Source organism: Lolium perenne, chromosome 7 (genome assembly GCF_019359855.2).
Source record: "Lolium perenne isolate Kyuss_39 chromosome 7, Kyuss_2.0, whole genome shotgun sequence".
Classification (NCBI taxonomy): Eukaryota; Viridiplantae; Streptophyta; class Magnoliopsida; order Poales; family Poaceae; genus Lolium; species Lolium perenne.
The window spans coordinates 136,411,106-136,427,337 of NC_067250.2; the positions used below are offsets into that span (position 1 = coordinate 136,411,106).

The 16,232-nt window shown below is 42.6% G+C and overlaps 2 protein-coding genes across 8 annotated transcripts; both read right to left on the minus strand.

Moving 5' to 3' along the window:
• Window positions 1-1,735: 1,735 nt before the first annotated feature.
• Window positions 1,736-2,983, minus strand: LOC127301714 (chlorophyll a-b binding protein 4, chloroplastic). The gene is made up of 3 exons (XM_051331976.2): window positions 2,739-2,983; window positions 2,239-2,654; window positions 1,736-2,134 (listed from the first exon to the last, which is right to left on the minus strand). Exons 1-3 carry the CDS (start codon window positions 2,927-2,929, stop codon window positions 2,001-2,003), a joined length of 741 nt encoding a protein of 246 aa, XP_051187936.1. The 5' UTR covers window positions 2,930-2,983; the 3' UTR covers window positions 1,736-2,000.
• Window positions 2,984-3,942: 959 nt separating this feature from the next.
• LOC127301717 (polypyrimidine tract-binding protein homolog 1) lies at window positions 3,943-8,582 on the minus strand. 7 transcript variants are annotated; one of them, XR_007852416.2, is made up of 11 exons: window positions 8,252-8,582; window positions 6,917-7,126; window positions 6,752-6,814; window positions 6,603-6,676; window positions 6,344-6,439; window positions 6,165-6,222; window positions 5,987-6,091; window positions 5,803-5,884; window positions 5,476-5,547; window positions 4,816-4,881; window positions 4,496-4,562 (listed from the first exon to the last, which is right to left on the minus strand). XR_007852416.2 is itself a non-coding variant. In XM_051331977.2 (10 exons), exons 1-10 carry the CDS (start codon window positions 8,429-8,431, stop codon window positions 4,161-4,163), a joined length of 1,383 nt encoding a protein of 460 aa, XP_051187937.1. In that variant the 5' UTR covers window positions 8,432-8,577; the 3' UTR covers window positions 3,943-4,160. The 7 variants fall into 7 exon arrangements, 5 of the variants coding, with proteins under 5 accessions (XP_051187937.1, XP_051187938.1, XP_051187941.1 ...); XR_007852418.2 differs by lacking the exon at window positions 4,496-4,562 and adding an exon at window positions 5,646-5,688 and having other exon boundaries at window positions 4,847-4,881; window positions 5,476-5,544; XM_051331977.2 differs by lacking the exon at window positions 5,476-5,547 and having other exon boundaries at window positions 3,943-4,562; window positions 4,769-4,881; window positions 8,252-8,577.
• Window positions 8,583-16,232: the final 7,650 nt, after the last annotated feature.

Genomic DNA, 16,232 nt, shown 5'->3' on the forward strand with positions numbered 1-16,232 from the left:
GCTCCTCTCCTTCCCTTGACCTTGGTGTGTCCTCCTCTCCGGGGTCTTGATGCGCCTTGTACCTAATGACACATAGCACATCGGCATGAGGTAGCATTCCATCCAAATGGGTACCAAGATCAAGGGTGGTGAGGAGCGAGTTCACCTCATCATGTAGAGCTTTAACTCGGGCTCGTGTCATCGGTCCACTTGGGGAACTTGTTGGTCTTGGTGTGGAGGTGTCCGAAAGCCACCCCACATCACCTCTCATAGCTACTATTTGTGAGTTCTATATCCAGGCTCCTCCCTATCGAGGATCTTTCCTCTTTGGTGAATTGTACTTATTTGTTGATCTTTTTTTGCATTTCTACCTTTGGGTCTTGGGCTTGCAATTCTATCAACTTTGGGTATCTTTACCATTCTAGGATTCTATCTTTGGATTGGCGATCTCTTTTGCAGGAACTGTACCGAAAGGTCTCTTCCTGCAAACTCTATCGAGTTGGTATTTCCAGCCAACAAGGACAATCGGAATTTTTTACCGAGAATTGTGAGGACAATCGGAATTTTGTGTGTGCATGTGTGTGTGTGTGTCCCAGACTTCTCCGCCGTGTTCATCCACCTCACCAATGAATCCTCCATTTTGTAGGTCAATCAGTAAGATCGGGCCACCCCCACGTAGCTTATCCCACATCAGTATTAGGTTTGGTTTCGGCTATTTTCATGTCTCGGGGGTGCTCCTGGAGCTCTCGATCTGCATCCAGGAGGTGATGGATCTCGCCCTCCTCATCGTGCTCTTGAGGTGGGATCCGGTGGAGATTGGGGTTGGTGAAGGATCTCGCTCAAATATGATCGTGGTCATCCCTCCATATCTCGATCTAGGCTTAGCGTTGTGCAGGCGAGGTGGATAAATACTTCGATTCGTCCTCTTTTCTTTAGCCATCGAGGAGATGGAGAGGGGGACTGGTGGAGAGGAGTTATGCACCGTTCAACATGATGTGGAGCTACTACTGTTTGTGGAGTTCATCAACTGTGCCTAAGGTTTGCCTCGGTTATCCTTGGACGACAAGACCGCTCCGTGGTGTGGTGTTGCGAGCAGCATCTTCAATCTTCAGACTTGCGAGCCAAAGAGGAGGCCCTTGAGCGACTCTTTTACTACGCGCATCACCGACCCATCGCTAAGTGAGATTCTGTCCCCGGTGGCGAGGCAGGTGGTCGTGATGTCGAGTGCTTCATCTACTTTGGTGGGGAGGGACATGATTGTTTTTTCTAACTTTTTAGGGTCCTTTGATAAAAGTACAACGCTTGGTTGTAATTTTATTTTCTTATGAGGCCCTCCATGTAAAATGCAAGCCCGCGCGGTATTGGTATTGGATCCTTCCGGGGTTCTTTCTTTCTCAAAAAAGTCTATCACCTTGCGACACTCAATTCAATATTCTATTGCCTCTTTATTTCAACTATTTTTTTAGGGAATTCCACTCATCACAATTTGTTCATGTGTGTGTTGTGTGATAGAATTTACTCCCATTATCCATTTGCACTAGATTCCATGGGAAATATATGTGCACTCCAACATCTTAGAATGGACCATACGTTTCTCATGTTCAAAAAATCCTTCAATCGTGTAGCATTCAAGATGGAATGACACATCTAATCATGAGTTTCGGATTCCTGCAAATTAGAGACCTATACCTCGCCTCTTAATTTCCGATATACTGATCAGCCATTGACATATTTAGCAAACAGACACCAAAAATCATCAGGTAATAGACACACACTGGTAATAGCAACACCATGCATGGAGATCATGCATCGTGGTCATAAGATACTACAACACTGCACGTACCCCTTAGTTCCCCCATTAATGTACACACCAATCACCCACTCCATACCATGCAGCTAGCCGCGTGCGTGCATAGCGCTACTAGTTTACAACACAAAATGTATCGATCGATCATTGTTACATATCATGTGGCATCAATTTTACATCAACCTGCTGAAGCTGTCCAGATCATACAGCTTAATTAGCCGGAGAAGGTCTGGATGATGGTGTTGTGCCACGGGTCAGACAAGTGCTGGAACAGGTTCTCGAGCGGCCCCTTGCCGGTGACGCTGTGCTGCACCGAGAAGCCCAGGAAGGCGAGCATGGCCAGCCGCCCTGCACAATATATACGATTCAGTTGATTCTTAGCTTCCGATCGATTTGGAGCGCTGAAACTCCACCTGATCTGGCAGTGTAGAAATCGCGGAGGGTTTACGTACCGTTGGCGAGCTCCTTCTCCTTGGCCTCGAGCGTGGGCGCGAAGTTGAGCGGGTTGAAGACGCTGCCTGGGTATCCGCACTCGTGGGGCGGCAGGCTGTAGCTCTTGAAGATGGGGTCCTGGTTGACGCACCCCGGGTTCTTGATGTCCTGCCACCGCCGGATCTCGACGTAGTGGAAGAGGATGAACTCGATGACGAAGAGCGTGGAGGAGGAGGCGAAGTACTCCCCCTTGCCGGCGTCGTACCACTCGGGCGCGTTGATGAGCCCGATCTTGGTCAGCAGCTCCGGCACCAGCATCCCGGCCACGCCCAGCATCGCCCACCGCCCGTTCACCAGCTCCGCCTGCACGAACCACCGCAGGTTCTCCGGGTCCTCCGCCAGGCCCAGCGGGTCGAACCCGTTGTCGCCGGGCAGCCTGCGTATGTACGTCGGTCATATTTCTTTCTTCGACATCTACAGTAGTATTAGGAGTTGAGTGAAATGTACATTCAGGACTTACTTGCCGTCGAGGTAGGCCGGGGAGGTTGCGCCGGGGAGCCACTCGCCCTTGGCCTCCACCCGGAGGCTACGCTTCGTCGACAAAGACGACGAGGCCTGGCCAACGCGGCTGGAGTGTCCGAACAAGGCAGAGTTAACCGAGGTCGACGGGCGCAAGGCCACGACGGGGGCGCGGGCGGTGATCGACGCCATGTTTCCCTGAGCTGAGAGCGCACAGATCGTTCTGCTGGCAGGTGCAGCTTGGACTGTATTAAACTGCCAGGGAGTGGCCACGAGGCTCTGCTTGGATGTACGGTCAGGATCGGCGTTGCGCCTGGATCGGAGGGCCGGGCTGCGTCGTGAGATGGGTGGCCAATTGGGGGCGCTGCCTCTTATCCTGCGTTATCCGGATTCCAGGATGGAGGGGGAATCAAAGCGGGGATTGCTATTGGATGCTGTGTGAGCTCTGGCTGCCTCCTGCCGCCACGTCGGATTTTGGAGGACCTACTATGTGTATATGTGATGGTTGGTGTACATTGCTCGATACCTCCATTTCATATTTTGCTATGGTGCAAGGTGGACGAAAAATATCATTGTTTGTGGATCTGCTGTAAGTACAGCCACAATTAGTATAGAACCACACGCAAATACACCAGGGGGCTTGCATAGTCTGGTCAGTGAACAGATCCTGTAAAGAGCTTCATGGCATCGCAACAATCTCCTTCTAAGCACTCGCATGGAAACGTCACGCTGAATATGGACATAAGCAAAGCTTTTTCGCAACAGAAAGAAAGCTCGTGGGAATTGCACACAAACATAAATGTAATTGGTTCAGGGATTTGTTAGCTAAGAACTAACTTCGTGTTCAGTTAAGTCTTACACTATTTTTGCAAGTAAACTTTGCCTGCATCATGTGAATAAGAATGAAGTTGGTTTTCAGTCGACTGAGAAATTATCACACCCATTGGCGCTCCAGAAGGGTGCATTTCTAAAACTCGATGATTTCAAAACAAACATATCTAAATTGAACTTTTACGATAGTACAAGCACACATGCTACATCTACCGCTCAATCGTCGTGAAACTCATAGGAGTAGATGAAACCAACTGGCAATCAGTACTACACCACGCGTCCACACATTAATATTTCAAACAACGGACTTTGTTGGAGCCTGCATCTTGTACTAAGAAATTATCAGGCACAAGAACACAAGTTTTGCAGTGATATGACCAAGGAACAGAAGGTGAGTAATTTTTCATTTCGCTGGGCAGTTTACAGGCGACAACAGCTAGCCGGACAGGTACACCACAGGGATCTCGCAGCTAGTCGGACAGGTACACCACAGGTAACAAGAAACTACATTATCAGTGTTACAATGCAGTTCCAAAACTTGCAGACATGAGACTACAGCTACGCAATTGCTCTATGCTATCAGATTAATAGCTTATTTCGGGAAGTACATCGGCTGGCCAGCCAAGGGTGCATGAAGCGGAGCAGCACGGGGTGCGCCATACTGGGCCATCTGATGTGATGCTTGGTACAACATTGGCGGAGCACCAGAACTGGATCCAATTACAGGATAGTGCGGAGCTGAGTGTGCCATCAAAGATTGTGTTGGGTACGAGGTTGATGCAGATGCAAATGCCCCTTGCTGCATGTTAGGATTCCAAGCTCGCACTTGTCCAACAGGGGTCGCTCCTGCTGAGCTTCCATAAAAGGAGGAAGCAGCTGGCATGGTGCTTTGCCATGCCGTTCCTGGGGTGCTTAGTCCTGGGGCTTGTCCTGCAGCTTGCACCTGGGCACTCGGATTTGAGACAGTGTAGTCTCGGCTTCTCTCATCATTTGCCTGAATGCCAACATACAGATCTCATATCACAAAAAACATTGCTGAAGCAAGCAGTAGGGAAAAAAAATGTTGAGAAATTGTACTACCGTAAAATTAAACGTATGATACATTATGCTGCCTAAATATAGAAATATTATTTCTTTTCTAAAATGGATGTTTCATTTGTTCTTTCTTAATTTACACGACCTGAAAACTATTATTTATACCTTTACATTGAGATCAGTATGACGAGAGTATGACAGATGAAGCTTACAGTAACCACCATCATATATGCAATGCCCCTCCAAGGCTTGTTTAGCAACTCCTGCTGTTGTTATATCTGCAAATATGGCTTCAGTTAATTCTACAATATTTCAAAAACTAAAGTTGTAGTGAATGAATGAACAGATGTTTTGAGAAAACATTAAAAAAAAAAGATTCTGGTAAGCAAATGAATTTTGGGGGCAAAAATCAAGGAGAAATTAGTCAGCCTGAATAACAACTATTTATCATATTTAGTCAAATAAAATAATTCACTTCTATCTATAGAGATGACAAAAGAAAGTTGAAATACTCTGGATCTCGAGAGTGGAACATTTTTACAAAATCAAAAGCACTATACTACGGAATGCCATCTTGTACTAGATTTTGCCCCACACTCAAAGAAGCGTCCAGATAGGCTACATAAATTGATCACTGTACTAGATCTGATTTTTTCTGGTTTCTACAAATATTTTCTGACCATTTGCACCAGTTTTAGGAGGAACATGGAGCACTGCAAGGGTAGAAAGCACTGGCTACGTCCTCATGATGACTGCTACTCTAATCCTACGAGGGAACAATTACGTCAGGTGGTGTCTAAGGCAGAAGAAACGCTGTACTAAGAAAGAGAATATTCTTAACAGGAAATGGTAAGAAAAGATCAAGAAATTACAAAAGGCAACTTTATAGCTGTGATAGTTGTAGATGTCCATTTTAAGTCTTCACGAACTCCAACACCTCTCTGCTAAATTTTCCAAATTCAGAAACTTTGATGCATATACAAATATGTAACTCAATATTCAAGACGGCATCCATTAGATGTCCACAAGAGTTCGGTATCACCTATGAAGTTGGCTCATCGGGAACTAACATCTGAATAAACAAACTACAGCGAAGGTGCATCAAGGTCAGGCTACATCCAACAGATCAAGGTGTGACGATATCACGGTATATCCTACTGAATAGTAACATGGTGAGGTTTGCCGTTGTTGGCACATACCTGGATACTGAATCAGAGCCTGCATTCCACCATTCTTCTCGAACATTGCAATCTTTTGGACAGTACCAAAAGAAGAAAACACCTGAAATTACCTCACAGTGATTATACAATAATTTTCTCAGAAATATTTTCTTATTTTAAATAAAAAATAATCTGGGCAAAAATATGACACGAAAATACTTACAGTGTGCAGAACATCCACTCCCACAGCATACTGCATATTCTCAATTGATGCTAAAAGTACATTGCTCTCAGGCTCCTTAATCTTCCCATCAGAGCCTAATGTGGGCTGCAAATTTTCCATGGTGTAAATAACAGAAGAAGACGTAACATCAGATATAATAGTATGACTGGAAGCATACCTGTGCAATCCCCTCAATTGCAGTTGGATTAACAGGAAGATAAGGATTTGTGTAATCCCTGCACAATTAAATAGACAATGTTACGAACTTGTGTGATTCCTCTTAGAAACAATGTGCAAACCAGAGTTTTAATGACCAAAGAACAAAAGAACAAATTAAAGCTCTAAAGTATCATGTACCTGCTGCGATGTGACTGGAATTTAATATTCAAATCTTTGTGTGCAGAAAATGTTATGCGCAGATGACAAATGCTGACATGTTCGGGCAGTAGATATCTGAAAGACCATATCAACATTGTTAGCGTTTATACCACAGATTCGCTAACAAGCAACAGTAAAAATGCACTGTTGGCACGTAAAGGAAGTAAATATTGTAAAGAAAAATCACATCACTCTTATACCAAAGAATTGCTAACACGCGGTAACAAAAATGTACTACCTCGGGATGCTTCTTCCATCCAACGAATTTTTTGCTTCTAGAGCAGTTGGAGCATCAGTATATTGGATAAGCGCCTGGAAAATTCAAACAGTTAAGACAGCTTTACAAATTAGCAATATATATGCAACTTGACAAGAGCACTAGTTTACCTGGAAACCAGCAGCTTTCTCAAATGTTGCTATCTTGTGAACAAACCCAAAAGCAGAAAATACCTGGTGCAGATCATGTGAATATCATTATGAGATTGGACATGTATACAACAGTAAGTCAAATAACTAACTGAATGCACGTCAAATGAAGCAAATAATACTTACCAAATGAATAACATCTATGCTAACATCATTAGGCTGGACACCTTCAAAGGTGACAAGCAGGACATTGCCAGAAGAATCCCCAGTGCCTTTATTATTTGTTATTTCTTGCCTATTTGAATACTGGATATATACAGTTTTACCACGAACTTGGGCAGGTTCTGAAGATGAAGCATAATATGAAACCATTGAAATTGCCTGGTTTTGATCAGCCTGAAAAAGGCACATTCAAGATAAAAGTCAGGATTCCATGGACTTGGCTACAGGTACCAAATATATACAGCTAATAGCTTTTCAAGCTCAATTTTCACTAGAAACTTCTGCTACATATATCAAACTAAACGACGCGCCACCTGACACTTTGATTTTAGGGATTCACCCTTATAGACTAATAATGCGCCTTGCACCAATCTTGTAAGATTTAAAGCAACCATAGCAGGTGATTCATTCATGATATTAAAGCTTGATGATGGGCACAGATGTTTTAGAAATCAACAACCCTGCTCAAAATAAATGTTCCATCATACGAGTATTTTCTAGGCTCGCCCGGGATTCCTATCTTATATGGCTAATAGCTCTTCAAACTCTAGCCTACAGTCCACTTTTCACTATAAACTTGTGGTAAATCAATCTGAAAGTATCACATTTCTGCAGTTAAAAAATTACTAAAATGTCTTACATGGGACCCTTCAGAAACTCAACCAGATAGATTTATTCATGATCCCAATCAGTTATACTACACGATGATGAGCAAGATGCGTTTGAAATCGGCAATCCTGCTCAAACAAAGAATGCTCGTCACAGAAGAACACGTATTTTCTTGACATGGCAAACGAAACAAGTTACACATCAAGATTCTGCATGCACCGGCAACGAAACTATGGTTCATATTGATTGGGTACAGCTACAGGTTACAGACAAAAACTATGCGATATTTATCACAAAGAAGAGAACATAGCGAATCAAGCATAAACTGCAATCACCGACAAGAAGAAGGTGTTTCCAGCCTGTGACATGAAGTTGTATGCATTTCTCTGAACAGAGGCACATCACAATTTGTGATATACTGCACATTATGGCTTGCAGCCAAATATCAGCCCAAAATTTTCAATCAAATAACACCAAGCCATGAATCGGCCACTGATGTTACCAAACTGACACCTAGCAGAAGTGGCGCAACTAGCTGTAATCACATAAATAAACCCTAAATGAGACCAATAAACGTTAATTTATCAAAACAGCAGCCACGCGCACCGCAGCCACGAGGCAAAATCTTAACAGAGGACGGGACAGAGCGGAGGGTGGGGCAGGGGGGGATAGGGATGGGGGGCGCCTTACGAACTCGACGAAGGCCTGGTTGCGGTTGGCGCCGACGTTACACATGGTGTTGACGACCCTGCCGAAGGGCTTGCAGAGGTCGACGAGCTCCTCCTCGGTGCTCTCCCACGGCATGTTCCGCAGGTGCAGCACCTTGGACGGCGTCTGCGTGTACCGGAACTGCGTCGATCCCGACGGCATCCTCGGTCGCTCGCCTCGCCGGCGGGCTCGCTCGGTGGGAGGGCTGCTAGGGTTAGGGTTTGGTAAATCGGGGCGAGGAGGGAGTCGACTGGAGGTTGGGATGGGTTGGGGAGACGAGCCGAGCCGAAGATGAGACGCGAATAGTGTTGGGCACCTTAACGGGATTATCCGACTTGTGCCTCCCAACTTGTGATATGATGCCGACGAAAATGGGGTTTGAATTATTCGAATCCAAATGGGAGTATGGTAAAAACTGTTTCATCCAAAGCATAGAGTCTCCTTGCCGTTTGAATTCGTAATCGACAATTCCATCTAACAGACTCACACTGCTACAGTCATCTATAATGCGGAGTAACATCTTTGCCCAAACTAGGAGTATGAGTATCATAACATACCAGCTCAAAAATCAAGGGAATTTATAACTATCAAACGTTTGGATTTGATAACATGGAGCAAATAAGTTGTCTGCAGCTGGATTTTGGAAGGGACCGCAGATGAATGGCAACTGTCACGATCTCAGGTTGCCTTGTGGCGACCATCCCGCTCCCAAAACGCTCCCTCGATATTGGTATCCAAAATCAATAGATGTTGATGTATAAATTTAGCAAAGATAATTTGGTTCAATTTATGTTTGCATTATTTTTTCTGGATTATGGATTAGAAGCGAAAACACGTGAGCGTAAATTCGGACTATGACACACATAGCCCATAAGAAAACAAAATACTATGTATTGTGAATCCCAACTGACGAGACGGCTTCTCGGTAATGCCCACCATGAGGGACTTAGGGTTAGAGAAAACCTGCATGTTACCACTAGACATCGGATACCAGACAAGCGGGAGGCGAGATTTACGCAAGTTCGGGGCTCTCGTATAGGAAATACCCTTACGTCATGCATGTCGGCAATGTGGCTAAGGTTCGGTGTATGCTAGAAAGGTTGAGAGAGAGAGAGAGAGAGAGAGATCCGGCATCCCTCTACATGCCTTTATATAGGAGGGCATGTCCCAAGAGTCATGCCCGGATTCGGTTACAATACTAGATATATTCTATCTAGTCTTTTCATACTTGAATGTTTCCTTGTCTTGTACTTCAGGAAATCGTCTCCTTCCATCTATTTACCCCGCAGTCGACGACTTGGACCTCCTTGGGCTGCGGCCCTCCAAATGGGCTCCTATTGGGCCAGATGAAATAGGGATATGTCGAGTACCCGAAGGGTAATGCCCACATCACAAACCCACTTTCCAAATTAGCTATGAGCCTACTTTAGTGGGTCCAACAACTTGATTGTGGCTACTCCGATGTTATGGATCCACAATACTAACCCCCTCCCCCTCACCCCCTCCAATGTTATGGTTCAAGAGGTTGATTGTGGCTCCTCCAATGCTATTGCACTTATTTGTCTTTGCTATGTTGTATCTAACTCAAGTGGACTTTCAAAATCTTCCACAACTTTCTTAAAATCGTAGTCATGAACCATTTCATGTTTCTTAGAGGAGCTTTGGAGCATAATTCCAAAACTTACCTACAAACTGAAATTCCAAACTTATTTTGTCTTGTATTCAAAATATAGCAATTAATTGTATTACTTGACAGAAAAATGCTTGGTATTATTCTACAACAAAAATAAAAATGTGTTTTTTCTTCATGACATAAAGAGTCCGTGCACCAAGATATATCTTTATACAATAAAATTGGCACGGATCTCCAAGAAAATTGGTCAAGTTGTCTAGGTTATGAGATCAACCATTCCTAGGATCAGACTGATATTTTTGTATCTAGCTCTACATATCTAGATAAATGTTGTAGTATGATGACTAAGGCAGTGATAACATGAGGCAATCCAGATCCACATGTCGATTCGATGGTTAGTAGGGGTGGAAACCATACCTCTTTATGAAGATAAACCTAATGAAAATCATGTTATGTAAATTAGTAAATCAAACTGTGTCATGGGCTGGTGTGAAGCCCATGGTCTGCGTTCATGTTTAAATTTCTCAGGCCATCATGACTACCATATAGCCTACACATGCGGCTCTAAAAGCCTCATTGCTAGCAGGCATATGTGTCTACTAGGTAGGGGCTATTTTCGGTTGGGTGAAGAAACGCCTTCTATGTAGAAGTTATAAACAACCCATATTTAGGGCCGCTTGAAATAGTTTTCATCGAAGTTGTTTCTCACCACAAAGTTGCATTCGATATGTTTATCGCTATCGGGCCAACGGCTTACGATTCACCTATAACAACACTATCACATATGTTCTTTGTTTCACACAACTCACATATCAGTAATAAAAATGCATTTCATCATTTCATTCAATTTTCAAATAAAACATCAAGTAAATGATGGGTTCGTTGCATAGAAAACAAAAAAATTCCTACCGCAAAGATGAATAAATCCAAGATCTAATATATGGAAAAGCCAAGATCTAATCTATAAGATCGGAGCAACGAGATAGAGATGGGACTAACCCTCGAAGATTCCATAACCTACGAGATCAATCTCGTTGTTGGTGTAGACGATCGTCCCGGTGCTACAATCCGGCAGCACTTCCGTACTCGGTCGCGCGTATGGTGGTGTCGATGAAGCTCTTCCTCTCCCCGTTCCAGCGGGCAGCGGAGGTGTGGTAGATCTCCACGGAATCCCAGCAGCACGACGGCGTGGTGGTGGTGGTGGAGAAGAAATACTGCAGGGCTTCGCCAAGCCGGAGCAGTGTATGGAGGAGGAAGAGAGGGGGGCGGCTAGGGTTGGGAGATGAGGTGGTGTGGCCGGCCACCCCCTCCCCTCTTTATATAGGGGGAGGGGTCGGCCTAGGGTTCCCTCCTGGCCCCACCTCTTCCCTTGGCTGGCGCATGAGGGAGGGAAGTCTCCCCCCCAAGTCTTCCCCTTTATCTCTTTATTTAAACGCTTTAATCTTGAGATAGATTCTATCTCTAAATTTAAACCATTTAAATTAGAGATAGATTCTATCTCTAGGGGTGGGCCGGCCTGGGCCCACATGTCATAGTGGACAGGACCCACCATGCCATGTGGCGCCTATGTGGCCTCTCCCGGGGTGGTGGGCCCACTGGTGACCCTTCTAGAACATTCTAGAAGCTCCGGTCAAAACACCGGAACTTTCCCGAACCTCGGAAAATGACTTCCCATATATGAATCTTATTCTCCGGACCATTCCGGACCTCCTCGTGATGTCCTGGATCCCATCCGAGACTCCGAACAAAAACTTCGGACTCCATCTCATATTCCGAATCTACTTATGCGACATCGAACCTTAAGCGCGTCACCCTACGGTTCGTGAACTATGCAGACATGGTCGAGACTCCTCTCCAACCAATAACCAATAGCGGGATCTGGAGATCCATAATGGCTCCCACACATTCAACGATAACTTGGTGATCGATTGAACCATTTACATACGATACCGATTCCCTTTGTCACGCGATACTTTACTTGTCCGAGGTTCGATCATCGGTATCTCCATACCTTGTTCAACCTCGTCTCCGACAAGTACTCTTTACTCGTACTGTGGTACATCATCTCTTGTGATCTAATCACATGATTGCAAGCTAATTAGACGATGTCCCACCGAGAGGGCCCAGAGTATATCTATCCGTCATCGGGATGGACAAATCCCACTCTTGATCCATATGCCTCAACCTTACACTTTCTGAACACTTAATCCCATCTTTATAACCACCCATTTATGCAATGGCGTTTGATGTAATCAAAGCATCGTTCCGGTGTAAGTGATTTACATGATCTCATGGTCGAAGGACTTAGGTAACTATGTATCGAAAGCTAATAGCAAGTTGAACTTAATGACTTGATCTTATGCTACGCTTATTTGGGTGCGTGTCCATTATATCATTCACCCAATGACATAACCTTGTTATTAATAACATCCAATGTTCATGATCACGAAACCATAATCATCTATTAATCAACAAGATAGTTATATAAGAGGCTTACTAGGGACTCCTTGTTATTTACATAACACACATGTATCAATATTTCAGTTAATAGAATTATAGCATGGTATGCAAACATTTATCATAAACACAAAGATATATTATAATAACCACTTTATTATTGCCTCTTGGGCATATCTCCAACAGTAAATGTACATATCAATTTATAAATTATAATATAGTATTAATTATATAAGTAATATGTCGAATTTCATGTTACAAAGGTCTAATATAGAAACTTTCTCGCTTTCTTAGCTACTCTGCCATCATTTGTCCTCTTTTCTTCGACACACATGTACCATTTTCCTAGCATGGCGGAAACATCATTACAATGAGTACATCAGCCAATCACTCCAAACATGTGGCTTGGATCGACGAAATATGCTTGTGTTGTAGACAAGGTGACCCATTTTATGGGTTCCTAAAAGTCTCTACGTTACACTTTCGGTCTCCTATTGCATTATTATGAAAAATGTCAAAAGGCAGCAACGGTTAAGTAAAGTAATTTTTGTGTGTTTCTTTAACAAACTTAAACTTACCAATACAATAGGTAAAATTTAAAGTAGTTAAAGTACCAAATAAGTTGTGTCCACATGAAAAAACTTTAAGAAGGTTATATGTAAGGCCTCATATCCAAACCAGCTATTAATAATACTAGAGGATACCCCATGCGTTTGTAGGGGGATTTTGAGAAAATAATTTGCAAAGATGCTAACTGTATATTATATCTATATAATAGAAAATATTGCATGGTCCTTTTGTACAATGAGAATAAATGTCCAATACAACAAAAATAAATTGTGACCAATAACAATAAATCTCTTTGTCCTTAGTTATTAGACTATAAAAGAAATGTTCCATCGTGTCATCAAGGATACTTAAATGTTCACATAATTTGTTATAGTCCAAATGTTTTCTTCGATAAAGTGAGCAAATGCACCCTAGAGCTAAAGTGGATTTCCTAATAACAAGGTTGCAAACAACTAGCAAGAAATGAACATTGGAACTATAGCCTTACAGGCTAAGATTTGATCCTCAGCTATTTATTAACATGCATTCCCTACTACAACAAAAATCTTAACGAGTATTACTTCTGTTCTAAAATAAATATCGTGACTTTTTCTAGGATTGGATATATCTTTACACATTTTAGTATGTAGATATATCTAAATTTAGAGAGAGGAAATTGCAACATATTAATTTAAAAGTGAGGAGTAAAATCCACTAGCCAGGTCGGGCGCGGCGGCACGCCGCGCCTGTTTTGTGACGTCTGGGATTATAGATTGGTGAGATGCGACAGTTAAAATATTGATTTTAATACAGGAACTAAACATAGCATTCAACTGAATCCAAATCAACACGGAACATATGAGTAATACTGGCAATATAAACAGACAATGCATCTTTTCCTTACAACAGATAATGGTTCGGCGCACCAATAGAGTTTGCTGACATCTAGCAGTTCATCAGAACAGTAGAACGCAGATAACAACGGTGGTTGTTGTTCTCCTAGCAATCAAAAGTAGACTTTGACCTGGTACCTAGAAGCTATTGCTTTGGAGAAGAGGTTTAATGAATGGGAGTGGTGAGTTTTGCAGGGTCGTTTATGGTCAGCGAGCTGTTCACTCGGTTGGTCTAGACGTTGGATGCTTGAAATGGAGGTTTTCTCTATTCAATTTGTAGGTTCTAACAATGATGTCCGAGTAAACTGGAAGCAAGCAAATTTAGGTGATTTATGATTAAAGGTTGTTCACTTGTTTGTCCATCTATGTAGCACAACTCGATTATGCCCTGTGAACGATATTGAATATCTGTTGTTTGTCACCATGTCACAGAAATGTTACTAACTGAAAATTGTTTATTCGGCATACATCCAACTTTAGTTGAATCTATAGTTTGACTTGGACTGAAACTGATATATTGTATATTAATAGACCAAGGTTGCTAGCTAAGTAGATATTTCTGCTATTGATGTGCATTAATAGACCAAGGTTGCTAGATAAATATATATTCCTGCTATTGATGCGCATTAATAGACCAAGGTTTATAGCTAAGTAGATATTCCTCTACATTGACTGACCAAAGCAGGTACTATTGTCGTACCAAGATATTGATTCTGAACTTGTATTTTCGGTGAAATGAAATGAGCTTAAATTGTGTCATTTTGTTGCCATATACATTTCGAGAATCATATCTAATTTCCCTATTTAGTCCATCTGAACCAAGACTAAAATCAAACATCATTTGTGCTTCACCAGTTGGAGGATATCGCTTGATATTTTGTCCAGCATCTCGTTATTTCTTATTGCCTCTATCTTACATGGATGTGGTATTAACTTATGGTTATCAAAGCGTGTGATCTGATAATATGAGGATACCACATTGTAAGTGACACCAAGTCCAGCTTTCTACCTTGATTTGACTAAAATATATTTTTTTAGGCAAAAAAGAACTTTATATATATCAAAGGACACGGGATCACAATCGTTTTTGACAAAATCTATGACGATTGTCGGGAGAGGCCTCGATGTCCTCATGATTTGTAGCTTGGCTGGCTAAGGCATCTGCTGCCCTGTTACTCTCTCTCCCCATCTTGATAATTTTGTACCTGACAGAGTTGTGTTGCTTCATGACCTGCTGCACCACACCAAGGGCCTCGCTTATTTGTGCCGTAAATTAGCGCAGCAATGACAACAACATAATCGGTCTCCAAGATGATCGTTTTCATGCCTCAGATGCGGCGGTTGCTTCTATTTATTCGGCATCGAAGAGTTACCTATGTTGTAACAGCGGACAACACCACGAGACCCGCCTTCCTTCATGATGCCAATGCTTGTTTGCCCAAATCCTTTCAACATATGATCCGCCCACATTCCTTCACCTGGATGTCAGTTGGTGAGGACACAACTGAGCACACAGGCACGATGTTAGTGATAATAAAGCACTTAGGTCTTTCACTTTTGTTGTCCATGGTCGAGAGGGTCTGATCTCCCAACTCTTCCAGATGGCTTTGGAGGAAAATAACCGAGCTTTTAATGGTACAACATAGGACTAAAAAAACTTTGTTAGACTTTAAACATGACAATGAGCTAACATGAAAACAAAGAAAAACAGGAGAAACACAAAAAGTGATGGAACAATGATCGGTACCGGTTGCAACTGGTGTCACAGTAATTAACATCCAACTCATAATCTCAAAATTAGCACTGACAACCCATTCCATGGGAATTCAACATGGCAGTTTCATAAGCTTATGTGGGTATAGTACTCTTTGACCGATGTTCTTCTAGCTCGTCATGTGCCACTCCAACTTCAATTGTTCATCTTGTTGAGTAAAAACCTTAACTTTATGGTGAAACCACTAAAGTCAGTAGCACACATACAACTACAAATGGGTGAATTTTGACTCGCTTATTTGAGATCAGAACTGGTAAATTCAATCTAGAAAAACCCATCGGCAAAAAATAGGGAAATAAGAGGTAGCATATTTAAGTGAACGGCAGCGTATCATAGAAAAGCACACTGATTCGGATACCATAATCAGGTGACACATGGCCGCCAACATCATTCTTACATAATTATGTGACATGTGACATACATGAATACTATAATCCGATTGCCCTTTCAAATGCTAAGGTGAGCTAAAAGGCAGGTTCTAAATATCATTAAGGACAATTATTTCCAGCATGGTTCCTCCATGCTCATATATGCTTGAGAAAAAATGCTAATAAGCCACTTTCCTTTATTGCTTGTCAAACCAACACATAAAATTCCTAACTACATGTTTAGAATATATTGCAGAATGTATCTGTAGTTAAAAATTATCTAATTGCA